General features: G+C 52.9%; 1 protein-coding gene across 2 annotated transcripts; it reads left to right on the top strand.

The window, feature by feature from the left end:
- Nucleotides 1–7,399: 7,399 nt before the first annotated feature.
- On the top strand, nt 7,400–21,839 carry LOC101944004 (trypsin-like). 2 transcript variants are annotated; one of them, XR_010594153.1, is made up of 7 exons: nt 7,400–8,491; nt 10,338–10,420; nt 10,554–10,713; nt 11,635–11,888; nt 15,160–15,335; nt 16,770–17,013; nt 18,256–21,839. XR_010594153.1 is itself a non-coding variant. In XM_005313227.4 (6 exons), the coding sequence occupies exons 2-6, from the start codon at nt 10,381–10,383 to the stop codon at nt 18,406–18,408; spliced, it is 783 nt and encodes a 260-aa protein (XP_005313284.2). In that variant the 5' UTR covers nt 7,400–8,491; nt 10,338–10,380; the 3' UTR covers nt 18,409–21,839. The 2 variants fall into 2 exon arrangements, 1 of the variants encoding a protein (XP_005313284.2); XM_005313227.4 differs by lacking the exon at nt 16,770–17,013.
- Nucleotides 21,840–22,794: the final 955 nt, after the last annotated feature.

Below are 22,794 nucleotides of genomic sequence, written 5' to 3'. Positions count from 1 at the left end.
GAGGGGTGGGTGGGAATAGATAGAGGGGATGGGTGGGTATAGATAGAGGGGGTGGATGGGGATAGACAGATGGAGGGGTGGATGGGGATAGATAGATAGAGGGGGTGGGTGGATGGGGATAGATAGAGGTGGTGGGTGGGGATAGATAGATGGAGGGGTGGATGGGGATTGATAGATGGAGGGGTGGAGGGGTGGATGGGGATAGATAGAGGGGGTGGGTGGGGATAGATAGATAGAGGGGGTGGATGGGGATAGATAGAAAGATGGAGGGGTGGATGGGGATAGATAGATAGAGGGGGTGGGTGGATGGGTATAGATAGAGGGGGTGGGTGGGAATGGATAGATGGAGGGGTCGATGGGGATAGACAGATACTTGGGGCCCATGGCCAGCAGTACAACAGAGGACATTGACCATGGCCCCTCTCAAGTGTGCTCAGCAGGCCAGCTGCAGGTCACAGCTGTGTTCAGTTGCTGTGAGAGCCCCCTAGTGGCGGATGATAAACAGCTAGATGTCCTTCTGTCTGGATGTCCCATACTCACTGTTTGATCCCCAGCTGAGGTTAATCGGCCGTAGCTCCATTGGGGTCAGTGGTGCCAAATCCCAGCTGGGGTCAATCGTCCGTAGCTCCATTGGGGTCAATGGGGCCAGATCTCAGCTGAGGTCAATCGGCCGCAGCTCCTTTGGGGTCAATGGGGCCAGATCCCAGCTGGGGTCAATCGGTCGCAGCTCCTTTGGGGTCAATGGGGCCAGAACCCAGCTGGGGTCAATCGTCCGTAGCTCCATTGGGGTCAATGGTGCCAGATCCCAGCTGGGGTCAATCGTCCGTAGCTCCATTGGGGTCAATGGGGCCAGAACCCAGCTGGGGTCAATTGTCCGTAGCTCCATTGGGGTCAATGGTGCCAGATCCCAGCTGGGGTCAATCGTCCGTAGCTCCATTGGGGTCAATGGTGACAGATCCCAGCTGGGGTCAATCGGCCGTAGCTCCATTGGGGTCAATGGTGCCAGATCCCAGCTGGGGTCAATCGGCCGTAGCTCCATTGGGGTCAATGGGGCCAGAACCCAGCTGGGGTCAATCGGCCGTAGCTCCACTGATGCCCAATGCTTTTTGCCCATTTAGCTGAGTGTTTCCTTCGTGGCGTTTGTGGATTCCTCTCAGCCGATGGGTCCGGCTTTCTCAATCCTTGTCCTGGGTAGGAGCTGCTCTTCCTGGCCCTCTGCCAAGCATGTGATGCATTGAAATCCATTGACACCCAGCCAAGAAGAGATTGTTCTGCTGCTGGACTAGATGTCTCCGCCTCGCCCGTGCGCGGAATAACATGGGCTGGGAGCAAGGTGGCAGAAGCAGCACCCTTCTCATCCGGCGCATTGGCATGATGCCTGGTCCCTGCCCGCCCCAGACTCTATCCAGCACCTTTTTGAGCAGTCCATGGATGCTGGGACAGTGGTAATTAGCCAGCTTGCGATCATGGGAAGCAATCCCTCTGAGGTGTGGTAGATCTTCAAAGATTGCCAGTTAATACCCACAGCTTGCCTGGGCAGGAGGAGGAACGAAAGCCCATTAGGCAATGACCTAAATCCCAGCCTGGTGCCATGAGAACACGCGTGTCCATGGGCTGGTGCCAGTCCTCTTCCATGGCTCACCGGGCTTGGGTGCGACCGTCAATAGCTTGTCAACAGCCGCATGGTGCCTGGCAATTACTTTAGTCCAAGGAGTTCGCAGGCTCTGTGCCAGATTCCAGTTTCACAGGGTTCCGTGTGAATCGTCCGTAGCTCCATTGGAGTCAATGGGGCCAGATCCCAGCTGGGGTCAATGGGCCGTAGCTCCATTGGAGTCAATGGGGCCAGATTCCAGCTGGGGTCAATCGGCCGTCGCTCCATTGGAGTCAATGGGGCCAGATCCCAGCTGGGGTCAATCGGCCGTCGCTCCATTGGAGTCCATAGGGCCAGTTTCCCCTCCACATTTTATTCTGATGACGTATGATTTGTAGCTCATAGTTTCATTGTGTTTAAGGCCAGAAGACAGTAGCTTGACCATACCACAGGCCAGAGAAATTCACTGCATTCCCCATGGATTGAGCCAGTAACTTGTGCTGGACTAAAGCGTCTTCCAGGAGGGCCTCCAGTCGGACTGGGAGACCCCACGAGATGGACAATCCAGCCCTGCCCTGGAGCGTTTGTCCCAGTGGTTAATCGTCTGGCTGTTCAAAATCGGTGCCCGATTTCTAACTGGAATGCGTCTGGCGTTAACTCCCAGCCATTGGTTGTTGTTCAGCCTTTTCTCCCCTAGCTTCAAGAGCCTGTTAGTACCTGGGTTTTTCTCCCCATGAAGGTCCTTACACACCTCATGACCGCTTTGATCAGCTAAACAGATCAAGCCCCTCTGCAGTTGTTCAAACTGCTGGGCACATCATCTCAGAGTCGCTCTCTCCAGTGCCCTCCTCGGCTCCCCCTCACTGGCCCCGTTTACACCCGGGGGCTCCTTTTCCCCCCAGCCGCACCCTGGGAGCTCCCTTTGAGTCACTTATCCGCTGCGAACCCTAGAACCTTTCCAGGGCCCCTGTTTTCCAAGCTACGGCCCCCACTCAGGAGATACAGCCTGCATTCCTTGCTCGCATTTGGCCGGATTTAGGCTGACAGGGCCCAGTTTCCCCCGATCCAGGTCACTTTGTAACACTGCCCTCTCCTGGTCGTCATTTGCCAATCAGCTGCGATCTTATACCGAGGCCCAGCTCACCGCTGTGAACGCTGAGCAGCGTCGGGCCTCTATCCCGGGGCTCGCTCCCCAGGTGTGCCCCCTTGAGGCACTCTCACCTGTCCCAGGCAGTGGGGTGGTTGGGTCTAACTGGAGTCCTGCTCCTTTCCGAGCATCGAGGTCCAGTTCCGCTTTGGCCTGTCATCAGAGTCGCCTTAGCTCCAGGTCTCCTCCCTCCACAGCTCTGATCTCCGGCCTTTAGGGCAACAGCCCAGCTGGGTCCAATTCTGATCTGAGCTTGATCCATGCACCAGATGGGTGTGAGGCACCACGGGGCCTGAAGCTCTGCAGAGCCTCAGCCGGTTGTCTTAACCTGGTAGCCACTCCACGGCCAGCCAGAGGCTGCGGCTGATGGGACCCTGGCCCACTCGTGACGATGCCCTGATTGGAGGAGCCCGTTGCACTATTTAAGCTGGGGGAGGCACAGGAAGTTGTCTGTGCAACTGAGCGAATTCCTGGCTGGCTGCTATGTCGGAACCGGACTTCTTCCCCGGCTCCTGAGCTGTGCCTGGCTCCTGATCCCAGCCCGGGTCCCTGACGCCAGCTCCAGCTCCGACCCTTGGCTCAGCTCCTGACTCCAGTTCCCAGCTCCCACCCGTGAATCCTGGCTCCGAACCTTGGCTCAGCTCCCGACTCCAGTTCCCAGCTCCTACCCGTGAAGCCTGGCTCCAACCCTTGGCTCAGCTCCCGACTCCAGTTCCCAGCTCCTACCCGTGAAGCCTGGCTCCGACCCTTGGCTCAGCTCCTGACTCCAGTTCCCAGCTCCCACCCGTGAAGCCTGGCTCCGACCCTTGGCTCAGCTCCCGACTCCAGTTCCCAGCTCCTACCCGTGAAGCCTGGCTCCGACCCTTGGCTCAGCTCCTGACTCCAATTCCCAGCTCCCACCCGTGAAGCCTGGCTCCGACCCTTGGGTTGTCTCCAGGCTCCAGCCCTCGGGTCAACTCCTGGCTTGGGTTCCTGTCTCCTGACTCCGACCACTAGAGCTGACCACCCAAGGCCTGGGCAGGACGGTGGGCCTCTTGGCCTCCATTATCCCTTTGTTTCCCATGTGCGGTTTATACACCCGGCCTAGTATTGTGGTAGCAGCTCAAAGCAGAGCCAAGTGGGGAATGGAGTTTTCAGCTGACCCGAGAAATCTGGGAGAAAACGAAATCCCATTAGACTTGAACTACACCACAGCTCAATTTTGGCCATTGTGGATGTTTTTTACCTTGTGTGTGTGTGTGTGTGTGTGTGTGTGTCTGGGCTGTCCCCTGCTGGAGGGGCTGGGCCGTGCTCTGTGTGTGTGTGTGTCTGGGCTGTCCCCTGCTGGAGGGGCTGGGCCCTGCTCTGTGTGTGTGTGTGTGTGTGTGTGTGTGTGGGCTGTCCCCTGCTGGAGGGGCTGGGCCCTGCTCTGTGTGTGTGTGTGTGTGTGTGTGTGTCTGGGCTGTCCCCTGCTGGAGGGGTTGGGCCGTGCTCTGTGTGTGTGTGTGTGTGTGTGTGTCTGGGCTGTCCCCTGCTGGAGGGGCTGGGCCCTGCTCTGTGTGTGTGTGTGTGTGTGTGTGTGTGTGTGTGTGTGTCTGGGCTGTCCCCTGCTGGAGGGGCTGGGCCCTGCTCTGTGTGTGTGTGTGTGGGGGGGGTGTCTGGGCTGTCCCCTGCTGGAGGAGCTGGGCCCTGCTCTGTGTGGGTGTGTGTGTGGGGGGGTGTCTGGGCTGTCCCCTGCTGGAGGGGCTGGGCCCTGCTCTGTGTGGGTGTGTGTGTGGGGGGGGTGTCTGGGCTGTCCCCTGCTGGAGGGGCTGGGCCCTGCTCTGTGTGGGTGTGTGGGGGGGGGGTGTCTGGGCTGTCCCCTGCTGGAGGGGCTGGGCCCTGCTCTGTGTGTGTGTGTGTGGGGGTGTGTGTCTGGGCTGTCCCCTGCTGGAGGGGCTGGGCCCTGCTCTGTGTGTGTGTGTGTGTGTGTGTCTGGGCTGTCCCCTGCTGGAGGGGCTGGGCCCTGCTCTGTGTGGGTGTGTTTTAATGGCCAAACTTAAATCTGAAATGCCATTTAGAAATGAAAAAGCCAAAATGAAACATTTTGGCTCTTGAAATCCCCCTGCCGCCGCCAATAGTTTTGGACCCTGGAAAGTGAATTTCTCAATGAAAAAACAATCCGCTGGAAAAAATTCACTGGGCTAAACACTCTGAGGGCACACGCTGTCCCAGCTGGCTTCTGTGGGAAAGGGGCAGTTTTGACAAATGTCTCTACTGGAATATTCCCCTTTTCCATCCCACGCCCCTCCGGTTTTCCAAAGTTTCCCTCTGATATTTCAACCATTTGTTGGGGGACCCAAAACATCCCCATTTTTTCACACACCAAACAAGGGGGAGGGATAGCTCGGTGGTTTGAGCATTGGCCCCCCGCTAAACACAGGGTTTGTGAGTTCAATCCTTGAGGGGGCCATTTAGGGATCAGGGGCCCAAATCTGTGAGGGACAGTACTTGGTCCTGCTAGTGAAGGCAGGGGCTGGACTCGATGACCTTTCAGGGTCCCTTCCAGTTCTAGGAGATAGGCATAAGTTGGTTCAAAATTTCAGCTTGTGTCCAAAAAGGTTGTAAAAAAGGCTTGAAACAGCAAGGAAATGGTTTGGAATTACACCAGCAAAATTGTTCGTAGGACCTGACTTGATTTTTGTTTCATCTTGAGACAGGAAAAAATAGTTTGGAATCGCAAAACTTTCCCCGGGGTTTTGAGTGGGACTCACGACAGGTGGTTTGACCGTAGGTAACTGCAGAGCCGCTGGGCTGCATCCCTTGAGTCATAGATTCATAAATTCCAAGGCCAGAGGGGATCACTGTGATTATCCAGTCCAGGGGTTCTCAAATGTCATTGCACCGCGACCCCCTTCTGACAACAAAAATCACTACATGGCCCCAGGAGGAGGGACCCGCCCGAGCCCCCCTCCCGCCCTGCTCTGGGCAGAGGGAACAAAGCCGAAGCGTGAGCCCTGCTGCACCAGGCCGTGGGGCCAAAGCCAAAGCTCAAGCCCTTCCATTCCTGTGGGGTCGGGGGGGCAAAGTCAAAGACCAAGGGGCTTCAGCCCCTGGCAGGGGGCCTGTAGCCTAAGCCCCACCACCCAGGGCTGAAGGCCTTGGGCTCTGGCCCCGGGTGGTGGGGGTCGAGCTATGGCTTTGGGCCCGGATCCTAGAAAGTCTAACACCAGCCCTGGCGACCCCATTAAAATAACATCGTGACCCACTTAGGAGTCCCGACCTACAGTTTGAGAACCCCTGATCTAGTCTGACCTCTTGTATAGCCCAAAACTTCCCCCAAAATAATTCTTAGAGAAGATCTTTTAGAAAACCATCCACTCTTGATGTAAACATTGTCAATGATGGAGAACACCACCCCCCCCCACGATGCTCGTTAATTATCCTCTCCATTAAAAAGTACATCTCATTTCCAGTCTGAATTTGTCTAGCTTCAACTTACTGCCGTTGAATTGCGCTAGACCTTTCTCCGCTAGATTGCAGAGCCCAGTATTAAATATTTGCTCCCTGTGTAGATTCTCCCTGGCCTGTTGCTGGAAATATCTCCAGTGGTTTCACGCAAAAATTCCCCTTTTGAGCAGAGGTGGAGGCCGGGAAAGTTCAGCCCTACAGGGAGTGTCTGCACAACATGGTCTCCAAAGCAAGGCCCTGCTGCCTCTCTGCTCTAGGGTAGCAGAAATCAGGGCCTTGATGCTCCGCTTGCCATTGGAGGAGACAGCAGCGCTACGGAGGCTGGCTGTTTTCTCTGCGCAACGTGTTGATTTATACTGTAGATACTAGTCCTAGAGCAGAGGCGGTCACAAACGGCCACAGTGGGCATACTCAGCTCAAGCACCAACAACCAGGGAGCAAGTGGCCCTCGTTAGAGCAATTAAGGAAGGAGCCAATTTCCCTGCTGCTTGCAACAGATCTGCTACAAAAAAAACTACAGCACAAAATTAACAACAACGGGCACTTCTTCAAAGGCTGGCCACTGCCCATGCATTAAGGGAAAGAGCTTGTAAGAGCATATGGAATAGCGCCACCTGGTGACCATAACAATAGAATCATTCTGCACTGCAGCCCTGTTGAGGCTGGTACCTGGTCGGGGTCTGTGCAGTGCCTGGCACCACGGGATCCCCGATCTCGGACGGGATCTGTGCAGCACCTTGCACAGCAGGGCCCTGATTTCGGTCAGGGTCTGTGCAGTGCCTGGCACAACAGGGTCCCCAATCTCGGTCAGGGTCTGTGCAGCGCCTGGCACAATGGAGCTCATGTCTGGGCTGTAACTCTTAGATGCTACCATAATACCACTAATAACTTTTAAAATATACGTCACCCTTTGTCCTTCGAGTATATTGGGAGTGAATTTAATTTCTGTTTGCTTTTGCTTGTCGTTACTCAATAACCTAATTTAACCCAATCTCATCCTGTTTTGCCCTCAGTCTGTCAAACATTCCAAGTACTTCTGTGTTATTGTAGGGCCTAACACAACACGCACCATCACAAACTAAAGACTCCCCCACTGCACCCTGTAGCCTTTTAATGTCTTGAAATGAAGCGGCCTCTCTTTATTTGCAACTGGAGTGTAGATGGGCCCTTCCGCTAGGGCATCTTAGTGGGAGTGGTAAATAATGATGTGGTAAACATGGAAGAGGACAGGACACTGACTCAGAGTGATCTGTATCTGGGGCCCACAAATGTGCCTTAAAGTGATAGACTCAAGGAGCTCAATTTATTCAGTTTAACACAAAGAAGGTTGAGGGATGACTGGATCTCCGTCTATAAGTATCTACCCGGGGAACAAATACCTAATAACAGACTCTTCCAGCCAGGGGGTGGGGTTAGACCTTCCTCTGCTGGATTGAAGCTGAAGTTAGACAAATCCAGACTGGAAATAAAGCATACAGTTTTGACAGTGAGAGTAATTAACCACTGGAACAATTCACCAAGGGGTTGTGGTGGATTCTTCATCGGGGACAATTCTAAAATCAAGACGGGATGTTTTTTTAACAGCTCTGCTCCAGGAATTATTCTGGTGCAGTTCTCTGGCCTGTGCGATACAGGTCAGATTGGGCGCTTACAGTGGGCCCTTCTGCTCTGGGAATCTAGGAATTCCTCAGCACACAGAGGTGAGTGATTCTGGGGAGGGGCCCGTCTTGAGGCACCACGTGTTGAAACCAGAGCTTCTTTCCGCTTGTCTGAACCTGATGACTGTTGGAGCTTAAAGCGCCCAGCCTAGGGACCCCAGTGAGTTTTGCTCCATTAATGACCTATATCCCCAGTGGCCTGCTTGCATGTCAGTTTCTCTGGGCCTCCACCCCAATAAAAGTGACTCACACAGGGACATTTTTGCTTTATTGCAAGGAGGGGGCTAAATTAAGGAGGCGTCTCCGACAGAGCGAACGCTTGCCATTGCCTGGGGCCGCGGGCTGGCTGGGGGTTAAAAGCAGGCAGCCCAGGGGAGTGCGGTGGGCAAGACCAGGGAGTTAAGCCAGGCTGGATCCAAGCCGCCTGGGTGCCAAGCAGGGCGTGGGGCGAGTGCTGCTTGTGGAGGCGGTGGGGCAGGATCTGACTCGCTGAGCCCAGGTTGGTGCGGGCGAGACAGGGAGAGAGCCAGGCCAGTCCTGCAGGAGGAGGGCAGTGCGGGCTTGGTAGCCTGGGACCGCGTGGATCTGTCGGGTTGAGTCCAGACTCGTCCAGGAAGTGGTGGCTGCTTGCACCGCGGCAGGGTGCTACTCCGGAAAACCCACCTTGTAGGTTTGGGAAGGGAGCTGGGGTCTGTCGGGGTGTGTGTGCTTCTGTTTAACTCTGTTTGTGTGTACGTTTGTGTGTATGCATGTTTTGCTCTGATCATGTGTGCACACATGTATGTATCATATGTGTGTGCCCCTGGGTATTTAAGCATGTCTGTGAGCAAGTATGTGTTACACATGTGTGTGTGCTTCCATGTGCCTCTGCATGTGTGGCTACATTTGTGTGTGTGCACACATATATATGGATTATGTCTGTGCACACATGTTGGTATCATGTATGTGTCTCTGTGTACTTAAATGTGTGCATGCATGTATGTGTGACATGCGTGTGTTTGCTTGGGTGTGCCACTGCATGTGTTCATGTGTTCATGTGTGTACATGTACACATGTGTATGAGACGTTTACTGCTGTGTGTGTTGATATATTTGTGTGGGCATGTATGTGTGGTGTATGTTTGCGTATGTGTGCCTCCACGCATGTTAATGTGCTTGTGTGTGTAGGCATGTGTTTGTATCTCTGTGTGTGCACATGTATGTGTGTGCCTCTGCATGTGTATAAATATATGTGCACATGTGTGTGTCTCTGCATGAGTTTAAATATACATGTATGTGTATGTCTGGGGCATACATGTGTGTGTGATGCATGTGTGTGCCCCTGTGTTTGTCTGTATGTGTGCTCATGTATATTTGATGCAGTGTTTGTCACTCTGTGTGTTTAAATGTGTGTATATATTTATGTGTGTGCCCATGAGTATATTTAAATGTGTGTGCTTGTATGTGTATGTGTGGGGGGGGGCATATGCATGCACATGTGACTGTGTTTAAATGTGTGTTAGAATGTGTGTGTGCACTTGCATGCGGGAATGTGCATACATGTGTGTGTCTGTGTGTGTTGTGCACACGTGTGTCCATGTGGGTACTCGCATGTGGATATTCACATGTGGGCAGTTTGAACGTGCATTTAAATGTGTGTGAAAATGTGTCAGTGCTTGTGGGGAGAGTGGGCGTGTGCGAATGTGTGTTGAAACGTGTTTATGTGGATTACTTGCGTATGTTCATGTAGAGGCGTGTGAGAGTATTTAAATATGTGTGGGCATTTCTGTTTGCACTGGAGATAGATAATAACACCTCGCTCTTGTCAGAGCTTTCCATCAGGCCATTTAGGAGGGTGGGGTCATTGTCCCTATTGCACAGATGGGGAAATTGAGGCACGAGGGGGCGGAAGCAAAACTGGGACTAAAACCCCAGTTGCCTGAGTCCCACTCCAGTGCTCTTTCCACTAGGTGCCACTACCTACACGTGGAGGGTGGGACCTGGACTAGTGTGTTTGGGGACCTGCCTGTGGGCAGGTCGCTCACTGACTGATTGCACCCAGTAGGGTGACCAGATGAGAGGAAGAAAATATCGGGACACATTGGGGGGAGATTTTATCGTAACGTCTGGTCACCCAAGCACCCAGCAATGCTGGGTCTAAAGCCGTGAGCGTCTGTCTGCTGAGCTGAGGAGCCAGCCACAGACTCATACGCCTCTGTAGTGCCCAGCCACCAAGGGGAACCAGAAATGATCTGGTGATGTGCAGGTTACAGGTGTAATTAATTTCCATTGGAGTCAGTGGGGCCAGCTCCCAGCTGGGGTCAATCGTCCGCAGCTCCATTGGAGTCAATGGGGCAGATCCCAGCTGGGGTCAATCGGCCGCAGCTCCATTGGAGTTATGTGAGAATCTGGCCCACAGATGCTACCCTTTCCGTATGCCAATATCAGAACCGTCAGCAGGTCTCAGTGGGTGGAGGCTGTGGGGTCTGGGGGTCAATTCTCCGTTCATGAGCCCCTTTCTGTCTCCTCCCCAGAGCCAGCAGCCTTCTGCCTTGCCCATCGCCACGACTGAGCGCCATGGAGCTGCTGGGCCTCATGCTGCTGCTGGTGACTGGGGGTGAGTGTGTGTGTCTGTACGTGGGTCTCTCTGCGGGGGTCTGCGGGTGCTGGGGAGGTGGGCTTCCGCATGTGTGAGCACGTGACACACCCATTGGTCGTCCAGCTGTAACTCCTGCCCCTCTCCCCCGCAGGCATGGCGCAGGACATTCCCAGGATGTTGCGGGGTTTCCAGTGTCGGGAGCACTCCCAGCCTTGGATCGCGGCGCTTTTTGATGGGACCCATTTCCGGTGCACCGGCACCCTGATACACAGGCAGTGGGTGGTGACGGCTGCTCGGTGCAAAACCGGCCGGTAAATCTGTCCATGGGCTGGAGGGTCAAGGGGCTGGTCGGCGTGAGGGAGCCCTCTGCGCTGCAGGGACTGTTCTTCCAATGGAAGGGGGTTCTCCAGTCTGCCCTTAACTCTGCCCCTTTGGGTGGGTATGTCCTTTACACCACCCCTGTGCGTGTGTGTGCACTTAACGCTGCCTCCTTGTGTGTACAACGTTAACTCCGCCCCCTTGGGTGTGAGTAACATTAACTCCACCCCTTTGGGTGGGCATGTCCTTAGCTCCACCCCTTGGGTGTGAATGACTTTAACGCCGCCCCTTGGGTGGATGTGTCCTTAACTCTGCCCCTTTGGATGTGTGGCTTTTAACTCTGCCCCCTTAGGTGTGTTTATCCTAAGTCCCCCACTTTGGATGAATACCCTTAACTCCACCCCCCTTGGGTAAGTGTGTGTACTTAACTCTGCCTCCTTGCGTGTGTCCTTCACTTCGACCCCTTAGGTGAGTGCCCTTAATTCCGCCCCTTTTGTGTGAGTGCCCTTAACTCTGCCCCTTGTATGTGTGTGTGGCAGTGTATGTACGTCCTTAGCTCCACCCCTTGTGTGAATGCCCTTTACTCTACCCCTTTCATTGTCTCATAGATCCCAAGGCCAGAAGGGACCATTCTGCCCATCCATCCTGCCCCTCCTGCATAGCTCAGGCCGGAGAACCTCCCTCGGGGATGCACTGAGGGTGCTCTAGCTTGAACTGGGCTGGAGGCAGAAATCCGTGTGGGAGGGTCTCCGGACTGGGCTGTGCAGGGGGCTTAGACTGGAGGGTCTTTTCTGGCCTCCTATGGGTGCCATCCTGGCCCCCTCACAGTCAAGTGGAGTTTTGCCCTGGGCTTCAGTGTGGCCAGCATTTCACGCAGCCATGTCCCCAGTGACCACATCCCCTTTCTACTGCAGCGCCCTGAACGTCCGCCTGGGGGAGCACAACCTGTGGCATCTAGACTGGTCAGAGCAGCTGACCATGAGCTCCCGGGTCATCCCGCACCCCTTGTACAACAGCAGCACCAGCCAGAACAACATCATGCTGGTGAAACTCCTGGTGCCGGCCATCATGAACAGCAAAGTTGAGCCGCTCCCGCTGCCCAGGAACTGCCCCCGCCCCGATTCGACTTGTGTGCTGGCTGGGTGGGGCACCAGCGCCTTCCAGAAAGGTAGAGGAGCAAAACCAAAACCAAAAAACAGCCCAGGTTTTTACCAGGGAGGGTGACTAACCATTGGAGCAAACTGCCCAGGGATGGGGCACGAAGGAGCTGGGAGTTGGGGTGGATCACAGCCACCGCATGAGTCAGCCATGCCCGGCTGGTGCCAAACAAGCGGATGCAGTTGTAGGTTGCGTTAACAGAGGCATAGCCTGCAAGTCACGGGAGGTGAGAGCACCACTCTGCTCGGCGCTGGTTAGGCCTCAGCCGAAGGACTGTGTCCAGTTTTGGTCACTGCTGTATAGAGAGGGCCAGATTCACCTTTTGTGCACCCCGGTGCCTGGACCATGGCCCCTCTGCACCAAGGCCCAGCTCCCTCTCTCACTCGGCCTCTTCCCCCTGAGACCCACCCACTGGTCACACAGGGGTGGAGCGGAGTAGGGCTGCCCAGAGGATTCAGGGGGCCTGGGGTCTTCGGCGGCGGGGGTCCTTCCGCTCCGGGTCTTCGGGGCACTTCGGTGGCGGGTCCTGGAGCAAGTGAAGGACCTGCCGCCGAATTGCCGCTGAAGACCGGGAGCGGAAAAAGCTCCGGTCTTCTGCAGCGGGTCCTTCACTCGCTCCGGGTGTGTTCGGGACCTGCCACCGAAAACTCTCGTGAGGGCCCCTGAAAACTCTCGTGGGGGCCCCTGTGGGGCCCGGGGCCTGGGGCAAATTGCCCCACTTGCCCCCCCCCCGGGCGGCCCTAGAGTGGAGAGGAGAGAGTGGTGGGCAAGGCCTCAGGGCAGAGCGGGGGGCAGGCCCATGGTCCGGGTGCTGTGGCCCCTTCTGAGCGTTTGCCCGGAGCCACGGCACCACTGTAAACCCAGTACTGTGTATAGAAAGGATGTTGTCACATACTCGAAAAGCTGCCATAAAAGAGATGGAGAAAAGTTGTTCTCTCTCGCCACAGAGGGCAGGACGAGAGGCAACGGGGTCAAACTACAGCAGAGCAAATTTAGATTAAAGCACAGGAAAAACTGCCTAACTGTAAGAGCAGTCGGCCAATGGACCAGACGCCCAGGGAGGTCTTGGAAGCTCCTTCACTGGAGGTTTTGAGAGGAGGCTGGACAGCATCTGTCTGGGATGATTTGGACACAACTAATCCTGCATCTTGGCAGGAGATTGGACTAGCTGACCCTTGTGGTCCCTTCTAACCCTGTGGGTCTATGATTCTATGGTGTATTCTCCAGCGCTTGGCATCTTCTAATCTAGCCTGGAGGCCCGTCTGTAAAATGCTTCCATTAAACCTGAATTATTGAGCTCAGGACAGGGGGAACTGGGAGAACTTCTCTGGCCTGGATTGTCCAGGTCAGAGTCTGATCTGGTGTTTTTTTCTGACCTTACGCTCTGTGATGATTCTATGAAATGTGTTCCAGTCCCAGGCAAATTTGTGAGGTTTTGAACAATCTTGAGATCTCGAAAATTTTCCCAAGCTGAAACTCTTGGGGGAAAGAACGAAATCCGATTTGTGTTTCCATTTCGAACTTTCCCAAGCCAAAAATGTGGCAGCGGGGTGAAAAGAAATCTGATTCGGCTTTCAATTTCAAACTTTCCCAATGGAAAATCCAGGGGGGGGGGAGGAAAGAAAGAAATCCAATTCGGGTTTCAATTTTGAGTTTACTTTTTTTTTTTAATTTCAATTTTGAAATGAAAAGTGGTTTTTGAAGTGAAAGAAACCTGGCGAGTCCTGCTGGGAAAATGTCAAACGGGGCCCCTTCCACCGCTTTGAATGGTGTTTTATCTCCAGAATTAGCAAACTGGGACATTTATCGCAGCTGCAGCCTTGTTGCCGGGAAAGATTCAGTTTCAACAAATCGCCATTTTTTGAACGAGAATCCCCCAAAAAGCAACCTGCTCGGGGTGCAGCTGATCTCCAGTTCGGCGTCGGGGAGGGATTTTCCCCAGGTTGGATTGGCAGAGAGCATGGGTGGACTTTTTGCTGCTCTCTGCAATGTGGGGCGTGGGGCGCCTTCCGCGATAATCTGAGTATATCTCAGGTGATGAATTCCCACGGTCTTCTGCTTTGGTAGCACCTCGATCTCTCCTGTTCTCTGCCTGTGGCACACAGCAGTTTAATCTCCTGAGGACTGAAATGCGTTGGTCTAATTAAAGTCTTCGAGCGCAGTGCAGGGTAATTGAGTGAGAGTCTCTGCCCTCTGCTATACAGGAGATCGGACTAGACGATCGAACGATCCGCTCTGGCCTAAACTCTATGAATCTAGGAGCTCAGCAAAAGAGCTGGAGCATGAGACAGGAATCTAGGATGGGGATGAAGGGGAATCCATCGGCTGAAGCTGTGTTCTTCCCTTAGGAGCCCACACTAAGACTGTGAGAGGCACCAGGATGACACCCAGAGATAGATGCTACATGAGAAAGGGGCCCAAGATAGATAGATAGATAGATAGATAGATAGATAGATAGATAGAGGGGGTGGATTGGGATGGATAGATAGATAGATAGATAGATAGATAGATAGATAGATAGATAGATAGATAGAGGGTGTGTGTGGGGATAGATAGATAGATAGATAGATAGATAGATAGATAGATAGATAGATAGATAGATAGATAGATAGATAGATAGGGTGGATTGGGATGGATAGATAGAGGAGGCGTGTGGGGATAGATAGATAGATAGATAGATAGATAGATAGATAGATAGATAGATAGATAGATAGATAGATAGATAAAGGGAGTGGATGGAGATAGATAGATAGAGAGGTTGTATTGGGATAGATAGATAGATAGATAGATAGATAGATAGATAGATAGATAGATAGATAGATAGATAGATAGATAGATAGATAGAGGGGGGTGGATGGGGATAGATTGATAGATAGATAGAGGGGGTGGATGGGGATAGATTGATAGATAGATAGAGGGGGTGGATGGGGATAGATAGATAGAGGGGGTGGATGGGGATAGATAGATAGATAGATAGATAGATAGATAGATAGATAGATAGATAGATAGATAGATGGGGTGTGTGGAGATAGATAGATAGATAGATAGATAGATAGATAGATAGATAGATAGAGGGGTGGATGGGTGGATGGGTGGATGGGGATAGATAGAGAGATAGATGGGGTGTGTGGAGACAGATAGATAGATAGAGGGGGTGTATAGGGGTAGATCGATACATAGATACATAGATAGATAAGAGCCCCACGTAGATCTCCTGGATCCAGCCTGGGCTGAGCATTTACTGGAAATCAGGAGACTCTTGCTCGTTGTCTCTCCCGCAGTCCGCAAGTCTCCAGGCCAGTCTCGCTGCAACGGTCAGCTGCTGCACTCCGACGTCCTGCTCTGTGGGAATATCACGGTTCTGCCTGACAGCCAGTGCCAGGAGACCCGCCCGAACCGCATCACCCCCAACATGATCTGTGCCGGCGTGATCCACGGGGGCACTGACTCCTGCCAGGTGAGGGGCACGTGGGTGGGTGAATGTGGTGTGCCCCCCCCCCACTGGGGCAGGATGGAGGGGCAGGACAGGGCGGGCTGGAGGGGGTGTATGAAGTGTGGCGCCCCCTGCTGGGACAGGATGCAGGGGGGTGGGACAGAGCGGGCTGGGGGGTTGTATGGGATATGCCCCCTCGCTGGGGCAGGACAGGACGGGTGGGGTGTGTGTGTATCGGACGTGGAGCTCCCCTCTGGGGCAGGACAGAGGGGTTGGGATAGGGCAGGATGGGACTGTATATCGGACGTGGAGCCCCCTGCTGGGGCAGGATGGATGAGTGGGACAGGGTGGGCTCAGGGGATGTATGGGGGGTGGAGCCCCCCGCCGGGGCAGGATGGAAGGGGCGGGACATTTTGGGTGGGGGGCTGTATGGGGCGTGGAGCCCCCGCTCTGGGGCAGGACAGAGTGGGTGGGACAGGGCGGGCTGGGGGCTGTATGGATGTGGAGGCCCCTGCTGGGGCAGGACGGAGGGGCGGGACAGGGCGGGCTGGGGGCTGTATGGGACGTGGAGCCCCCCACTGGGGCAGGACTGAGCGGGTGGGACAAGCCTGCAGAAGTGGTTGAGATTCCCACAGTCTGGGCTGTCCTGGAGCTCAGAGCCAATGATCACAGCCATCGTCTCTTGGTCCCTTCTGCTTTCGCTTCACCCAAAAACAACTGGAAGGGGCTGGTAGGCGAAAACTGCCAAATTAACTCTCTTCAAAACACTGCAACTCATCGATTGTCCCGTCACCTCAGCCTGGCTCGGGTGACGCGCTCAGCTCCCAGCAGCGGCAGCGAGGGGCGTCCGGCTCGAAGCGTTTTTGCTGGGCTGACCAGATAGCAAGTGTGAAAAATTGGGACACTTTTTGGTGGGGGCATCGTTGTGTATATAAACAAAGCCCCTCAGATTGGGACATCTGGTCACCCTAGTTTTAGCCCAAAGACTGGGGTTACTCTCTCGGCGTCCGGTCAGTGCAGATCCAGCCGCGCGGGATGGACGTGACTTTTCCAGCCAAACCCTCCCCCCCTGAAATGGCGGGTTTCCGCTCTCCGGGCAAACAGGGACGTGGAAGAAGCAGCCTGAGATTGCGGCCCCCAAGTTGGACATGGCCGTTTGCTGGGCAGCCCTTGCGCGGCCATGTTGGTTCGTTGGCGGGGGACCTCGTTAATGACGCTGGGATTGTTCCGATGCCCGGCTGTCTTCGCTTGCTTCTGAACGGTCTTCCTTCCCCAGCCCTTCTGGAGAAGCACCCAGTGGATTCTAGCCCCAGCTCTGGGAGGGGAGTGGGGTCTAGTGGGTTAGAGCAGGGGGGCTGCAAGTCCGGACTACTGGATTCTATTTCTGGTTCTGCCGCTGATTTCCTGTATGACTTTGGGCACGTCCCTTCCTGCCTTTGTTTCTCTTTCTACCCTTAGTTCATTTAGATTGTAACTTCTTGAGGGCAAGGACTGGCTATACAGTGTGCCTGGGGCCAACGCTGGGCCCTCCTGAACTGAAGAGCCCAGCTCAGGCGTAATAGATTCACATCCTCGGTGACTGGCGCAGGGTATTGGACATAGTGGATTACACAAGCCCCTATCTTGACTTTAGCAAAGCTTTTGATATGGTCTCCCATAGTATTCTTGCCAGCGAGTATGGATTGGATGAATGGATTATAAGGTAGATAAAAACAATGAGGAGTCCATTGTTGTTTTTGTGGATACAGACTAACATGGCTACCCCTCTGATATAAGGTGGAAAGAAAGCTGGCTCGATTGTCAGGCTCAACGGGTAGTGATCAACGGCTTGATGTCTAGTTGGCAGCCGGTATCAAGCAGAGTACGCCAGGGGTTGGTCCTGTGGCTGGTTTTGTTTAACATCTTTATTAATGATCTGGATGATGGGATGAATTGCACCCTCAGAAAGTTTGCAGATGACACTAAGCTGGGGGGAGAGGTAGATACACTGGAGGGTAGGGATAAGGTCCAGAGTGACCTAGACAAATTGGAGGATTGGGCCAAAAGAAATCTGATGAGGTTCAACAAGGACAAGTGCAGAGTCCTGCACTTAGGAATCCCAGGCACTGCTACAGGCTGGGGACTGGCTAAGCCGCAGGTCTGCAGAAAAGGACTGGGGATGACAGTGGATGAGAAGCTGGATCTGAGTCAGCAGTGTGCCCTTGTTGCCAAGAAGGCCAACGGTATATTGGGCTGCATTAGTAGGAGCATTGCCAGCCGATCGAGGGAAATGATTATTCCTCTCTATTCGGCACTGGTGAGGCCACATCTGAAGTATTGCATCCAGTTTTGGGCCCCCCACTACAGAAAGGATGTGGACAAATTGGAGAGAGTCCAGCGGAGGGTAACAAAAATGATCAGGAGGCTGGGGCACATGACTTACACGGAGAAGCTGAGGGAACTAGTGTTATTTAGTCTGCAGTGAAGAAGAGTGAGGGAGGATTTGATAGAAGCCTTCAAACTACCTGAATGGGGGGTCCAAAGAGGATGGATCTAGACTGTTCTCAGTGGTGGCAGATGACCGAACAAGGAGCAATGGTCTCAAATTGCAGTGGGGGAGGTTTAGGTTGGATATTAGGAAACACTATTTCACTAGGAGGGGGGTGAAGCACTGGAATGGGTTATCTAGGGAGGTGGTGGAATCTCGCCATCCTTAGAAGTTTTTAAGGCCGGCTTGACAAAGCCCTGGCTGGGATGATTTAGTTGGGGTTGGTCCTGCTTTGAGCAAGGGGTTGGACTAGATGACCTCCTGAGGTCTCTTCCAACCCTACGCTTCTATGATAGGCCTGGCACATTCATTCTGAAAGGCAGGGTTGGGGAGCGAAGCCTAGGTCTGTCGCATGAGGGACCCAGATTGGGCTCTCTACGTGTCCTATTAATGCACTTTGTGGCGCTTGCCCTGCAGGGAGACCCTGGCTCGCCGCTCGTCTGCCAGAGGGAACTTCAGGGCATCGCCTCCTGGGGCTTAGAAGGATGCTCCCGGCCCAAACAGACTGGCGTGTTCGTTAAGGTGTGCAACTACATCACTTGGCTGCAGGAGACCATGAGATCTGGCTGACCACGCCTGCTGGGATGGGAGCGCTGGCGAGGAGACAGCAGAATAAACCAGTGACAACAGTGGCCCTGCTTCTCTGGTGTCTCCTTCCCGCATGGCCACGCCTGCCACTCGATCCATCAAGGGACTTAGGTGGCCATGCAACACTGATGTGCACGAGAGCCCTGCTCAGCTAGCCCCACAGGTGCCTAACCCCCCTCGGCATCTACATTTGGACTGGTCCTGTCTAATTCCACCGCCCCACCTTTAACAAGCTCCACAGTGCCGGTCGCTCGTACCTAAATCCCAGAGGGATTCTCAAGCGTGCTCCCATGCTGTCACGAGACCAGGCCGCGGGGGGCTACGCCTTGTGATGGGAGCAGCAGTCAGGCCTAGTGGTCAGTAGCCAGGAATCAGGGTCAGAACTGGAGTGAGGGGTCATCTGGAGTGAGGCAGGGTGGGAGCAAGGCTGGGGACAAGCGGGTGCAGGAGCTAATGCTGCTGGCTACTGACTCTTCCAATCAATCAGGCAGGGTAGCCAATTAGGCAGCCTCCAACGGGCCAGCTGTGCTCGTTAGGTTGCCTGGAGACTGGGTCAGCAGCAGGTCCTGACACTCACTGTGACGAGTTCGGTCACAGAGGCCCCCTTGGGACTATCACCTGATGTGCTGAAAGTACCTCTGAGCCCATTTTCTCTGCCAGCCTGGAACTCCAGAACCCTGCCTTGTTGAACCAGACACGCTAGCCTGTGGCAACGCAGACCCAGGTCTGATCCACACCCCCAAAGCTGCAGACTTTAACCAAAAACTGCTTAGCAAGTTACCTATCTCCATCACCCAGACACCCAGCTCCCAATGGGATCCAAACCCCAAATAAATTTGTTTTACTCTGTATAAAACTTATACAGGGTAAAATCATAAATTGTTCGCCCTCTATAACACTGACAGAGATATGCACAGCTGTTTGCTCCCCCAGATATTAATCATTTACTCTGGGTCAATTAATAAACAAAAGTGATTTTATTAAGTATAAAAAGTAGGATTTAAGTGGTTCCAAGTAATAACAGACAGAACAAAGTAAGTTACTAAGCAAAATAGAACAAAACACGCAAGTCTAAGCTTAATACATTAAGAAACTGAATACAAGTAAATCTCACCCTTAGAGATGTTCCAATAAGCTTCTTTCACAGACTAGACTCCTTCCTAGTCTGGGCCCATCCTTTTCCCTGGTACAGTTCTTGTTAGTTCCAGCTCAGGTGGTAACTAGGGGATTTTTCATGACTGCAGCCCCCTTTGTTCTGTTCCACCCCCTTGTATAGCTTTGGCACAAGGCAGGAATCCTTGGTCTCTCTCTGGGTTCCCACTCCTCCTTCTAAATGGAAAAGCACCAGCTTAAAGATGGATTCTAGTATCGTATGACATGTTCACATGTCCTGTGAACCCCCTTCATTCTTCCAGGACTGGCCCGCACACTTGCAGTGGAGGCTTGCGGGTAAACAGAGCCATCTACAACCAATTGTTCTAGTCAGTGGAGCCATCAAGATTCCAAACCACCATTAATGGCCCACACTTTGCAAAATTACAATAGGACTTCAGAGTTATACTTTATATTTCTAGTTTCAGATCCAAGAATGATACAGGCATACAAATAGGATGAGCAAACTCAGTAGATTATAAGCTTTGTAATGATACCTTACAAGAGACCTTTTGCATGAAGCATATTCCAGTTACATTATATTCACACTCATTAGCATATTTCCATAAAACATTTGGAGTGCAACATCACACCCTCTCATGAACCTACTGCCAGAGTCTTGGACACTGTCCATGGCGGAGGCAGTACGTGTAAAATCCCTGTTAGTCTCTGGTTACACACCCTCCCAGTACTTTTAAATCCTATGATGTTGTTTATAGATGTTCTTGCAAAGTTCTGGGTCTGCAAGTGCCTGAAAACATGTTGGGGTGTAGTATTGCTAACAGAATGCAGACAGCAATATCTGTTAAAGTGTAGGTATCTTGGCATTTAGCCACCAATGCCATGAGGCAGTGTGCCTCAGTTTCCCCTTCCACACAGCAGTGTAGGCCTGTTATGCTTTTGCTGCTGTGCCAAGCTTCCAGCCTGTTTACAGGTATAAGCTGGAAACAACATGCTTGCGGGATTGTCTTGTCACCATTCCTAGCATGTACAAAAGTTTTTCCCACAAATCAAGTATGTCCCACATCTTTAAAGGGTTTACCATTAGTATTAACTCCGTTGTCTTGACCCCTAGATGAAGTAGCAAAAGACACAAGATTAACAGCCAGTTTATGATGGACAGATTCCGTTCACACAGCCTGGCTTGCCCAGTGTCCACTGTATTTCCCAATCCCTTTGTGTACCATGGTGGGGGCTCAGACACAGATTCTCCTGCCTCTCTGGAGAAGGCTCTCAATTCAGGCATGTGTTTGAGGTTCTGGCAAGGAAAGGGTGCACTGCAACCATGCCTGCCCTTGGCCCCTCCCTCTGGAATCTCTTTGTGTTGGACCCCACCCCCTTGTGAAGTTTTCCTTCTGCCTATCTTGAAGAGACAGTTTTATCTCTTACAAGCGTAGCAGGAACAACATCCTTCAATGGAGTGCTTTGGATTGGTAAGATTCCCCTCGGTCACCCCACTCTCTGTTCCCAAAAGGTCAGCTGGGTGGACTCTCACCTCCAGGAGATCTGACCCCCCCAGTCTTCCCTTAAAACCTGATCCACAGGTGAGGGGTCTGGCATTTCAGATGCAGTTCCTTCACCCACCCCCCCTCCCGGGGAAAAGCCTTCCTACGAAAGGTGGGCAGACTCCCCTGTCCTCTTTCACTTTCCATCTGGACTTCCCTCTCTGGGCTCCCCTCTGAGGCAGACACTCCAGTGTCCCCCAGAAGGGCATGTGACCCTGTGATGAATGAGGGGGGTAGCTCCCTTTTATGGACACCGAACCAGTCAGTAGCTATAGAATCCTCCTTAGCAGCTGTACCCTAATTGCCTTAACAGTAAACGGTTAAGAGAAGCTTAACCTGAGTTGGCACCTGACCAGGGGAGACAATAGGGAGGCTGTACCCTTTCAAATTTGAAAAACTGCTGTGTGTGTGTGTGGGGGGGGGGGTTCTTTGTGTCTCGGGCGGGAGAGAGGGGAAGGTAGCAACAAGCTGTAAGCTTTAAGTCAAGTAGGGGAGATCATCAGTATCATACCTAGAAACTCCTCATTTGGAACCCCAGATATGTAAGTAGCACAGAAAAAGTTAAGACAGATGTGATTAGAAACCTTTTTTGGTTGTTTTGGTTTGTGGATTCCTCTGCGCTAATCCCAGGTGCTTTTGTTTTGCTTGTAACCTTTAAGCTGAACCCCCCAAAAATATTTTTGGTGTTTAATCCCTAAAGCCTGAGTTTTCAGATGTTTCTTTCTTTTTTAATAAAATTTACTCTTTTTTAAAAAATCCTTTAATTCCAAAGTCCTTAGACAAGGGGTTGGTCTGTGCTCACATTGCTAAGGCAATTGGTTGGTATTTTATTCTCAAGCTTCCCCAGGAAAGGGGGTGAAGTGGCTTGGAGGGATACTTTTGGGGGGGATAGGGCTCCAAGTGACCCTTCCCTGAATATTTGTAAAAATCACTTGGTGGTGGCAGCAATATCTATCCAAGGCAAAAAACTGTGCCTTGAAAAAGTTTTAACTTAAGCTGGTAGAGGATAAACTTGGGGGGGGGTCTTTCATGCAGGTCCCCACATCTGTACCCCAGATTTCAGATTTGGGGGGTATACCATAACAGACCCTAATCCAATTGTGGGCTCACAGATACCAGCTATGACAGACCCTTCACTGGCCAGCAAAATCCTCCCCCTTTCACTCAGGTTGGGCTTGCTCCCAGCTACAGAGCCCTTGGGGTCTGTTCCCACTGCAGCAGTCATCAGAACTCCAACTTCCATCTCTGGGATACATGTCTCTGTGCACCCCATAGCAGGACCAGTCCCTGCTGATGTGCAACTTCCTGGCAGTCAGCAGGTGGGATGGCCTCCCTGTTACAAGGTGGAACATCCCCCTCCTCCAGGGAGATGATCACAGGACAGGAGCTGGCTCTATCCAGCCCTTCCTGCAGGGACTTGCCTTCAGCCCAGAGGCTACAGGAACTGGTTTCGACCACCCCCTTCCCCTAAAGCTGCATTCTCCACTGCTCCAGAGGAATTAAAGAGATGCTCTCCTATTCCCTCAGCAGCACATGTGACTCCAACCTCCCCACTGGGGCTTTCAGCACAAGATTCCTTCTTGCTGCTAACAAACCCTGGGACAGATTCTGCCAAAAAATCATTTCCCAATAGAAACAGTGCAAAATTGTGTGCCACCGCTGAAATAGTCAGTTCAGCCTGCAAATCACCAGTTTTCATGGGTACCTTAGC

This window comes from Chrysemys picta, chromosome 20, assembly GCF_011386835.1.
Source record: "Chrysemys picta bellii isolate R12L10 chromosome 20, ASM1138683v2, whole genome shotgun sequence".
Classification (NCBI taxonomy): Eukaryota; Metazoa; Chordata; order Testudines; family Emydidae; genus Chrysemys; species Chrysemys picta.
Note: the sequence above shows the minus strand (reverse complement) of the source record. Positions and strands in the feature narration are given on the sequence as shown.

Coding starts and splice junctions, on each gene's coding strand:
- LOC101944004 (XM_005313227.4), top strand. CDS start 10,381: ATGGAGCTGCTGGGCCTCATGCTGCTGCTGGTGACTGGGG. Junction 11,889..15,159: donor CACCAGCGCCTTCCAGAAAG/GTAGAGGAGCAA, acceptor TCTCTCCCGCAG/TCCGCAAGTCTCCAGGCCAG. Junction 15,336..18,255: donor GGGGCACTGACTCCTGCCAG/GTGAGGGGCACG, acceptor CTTGCCCTGCAG/GGAGACCCTGGCTCGCCGCT.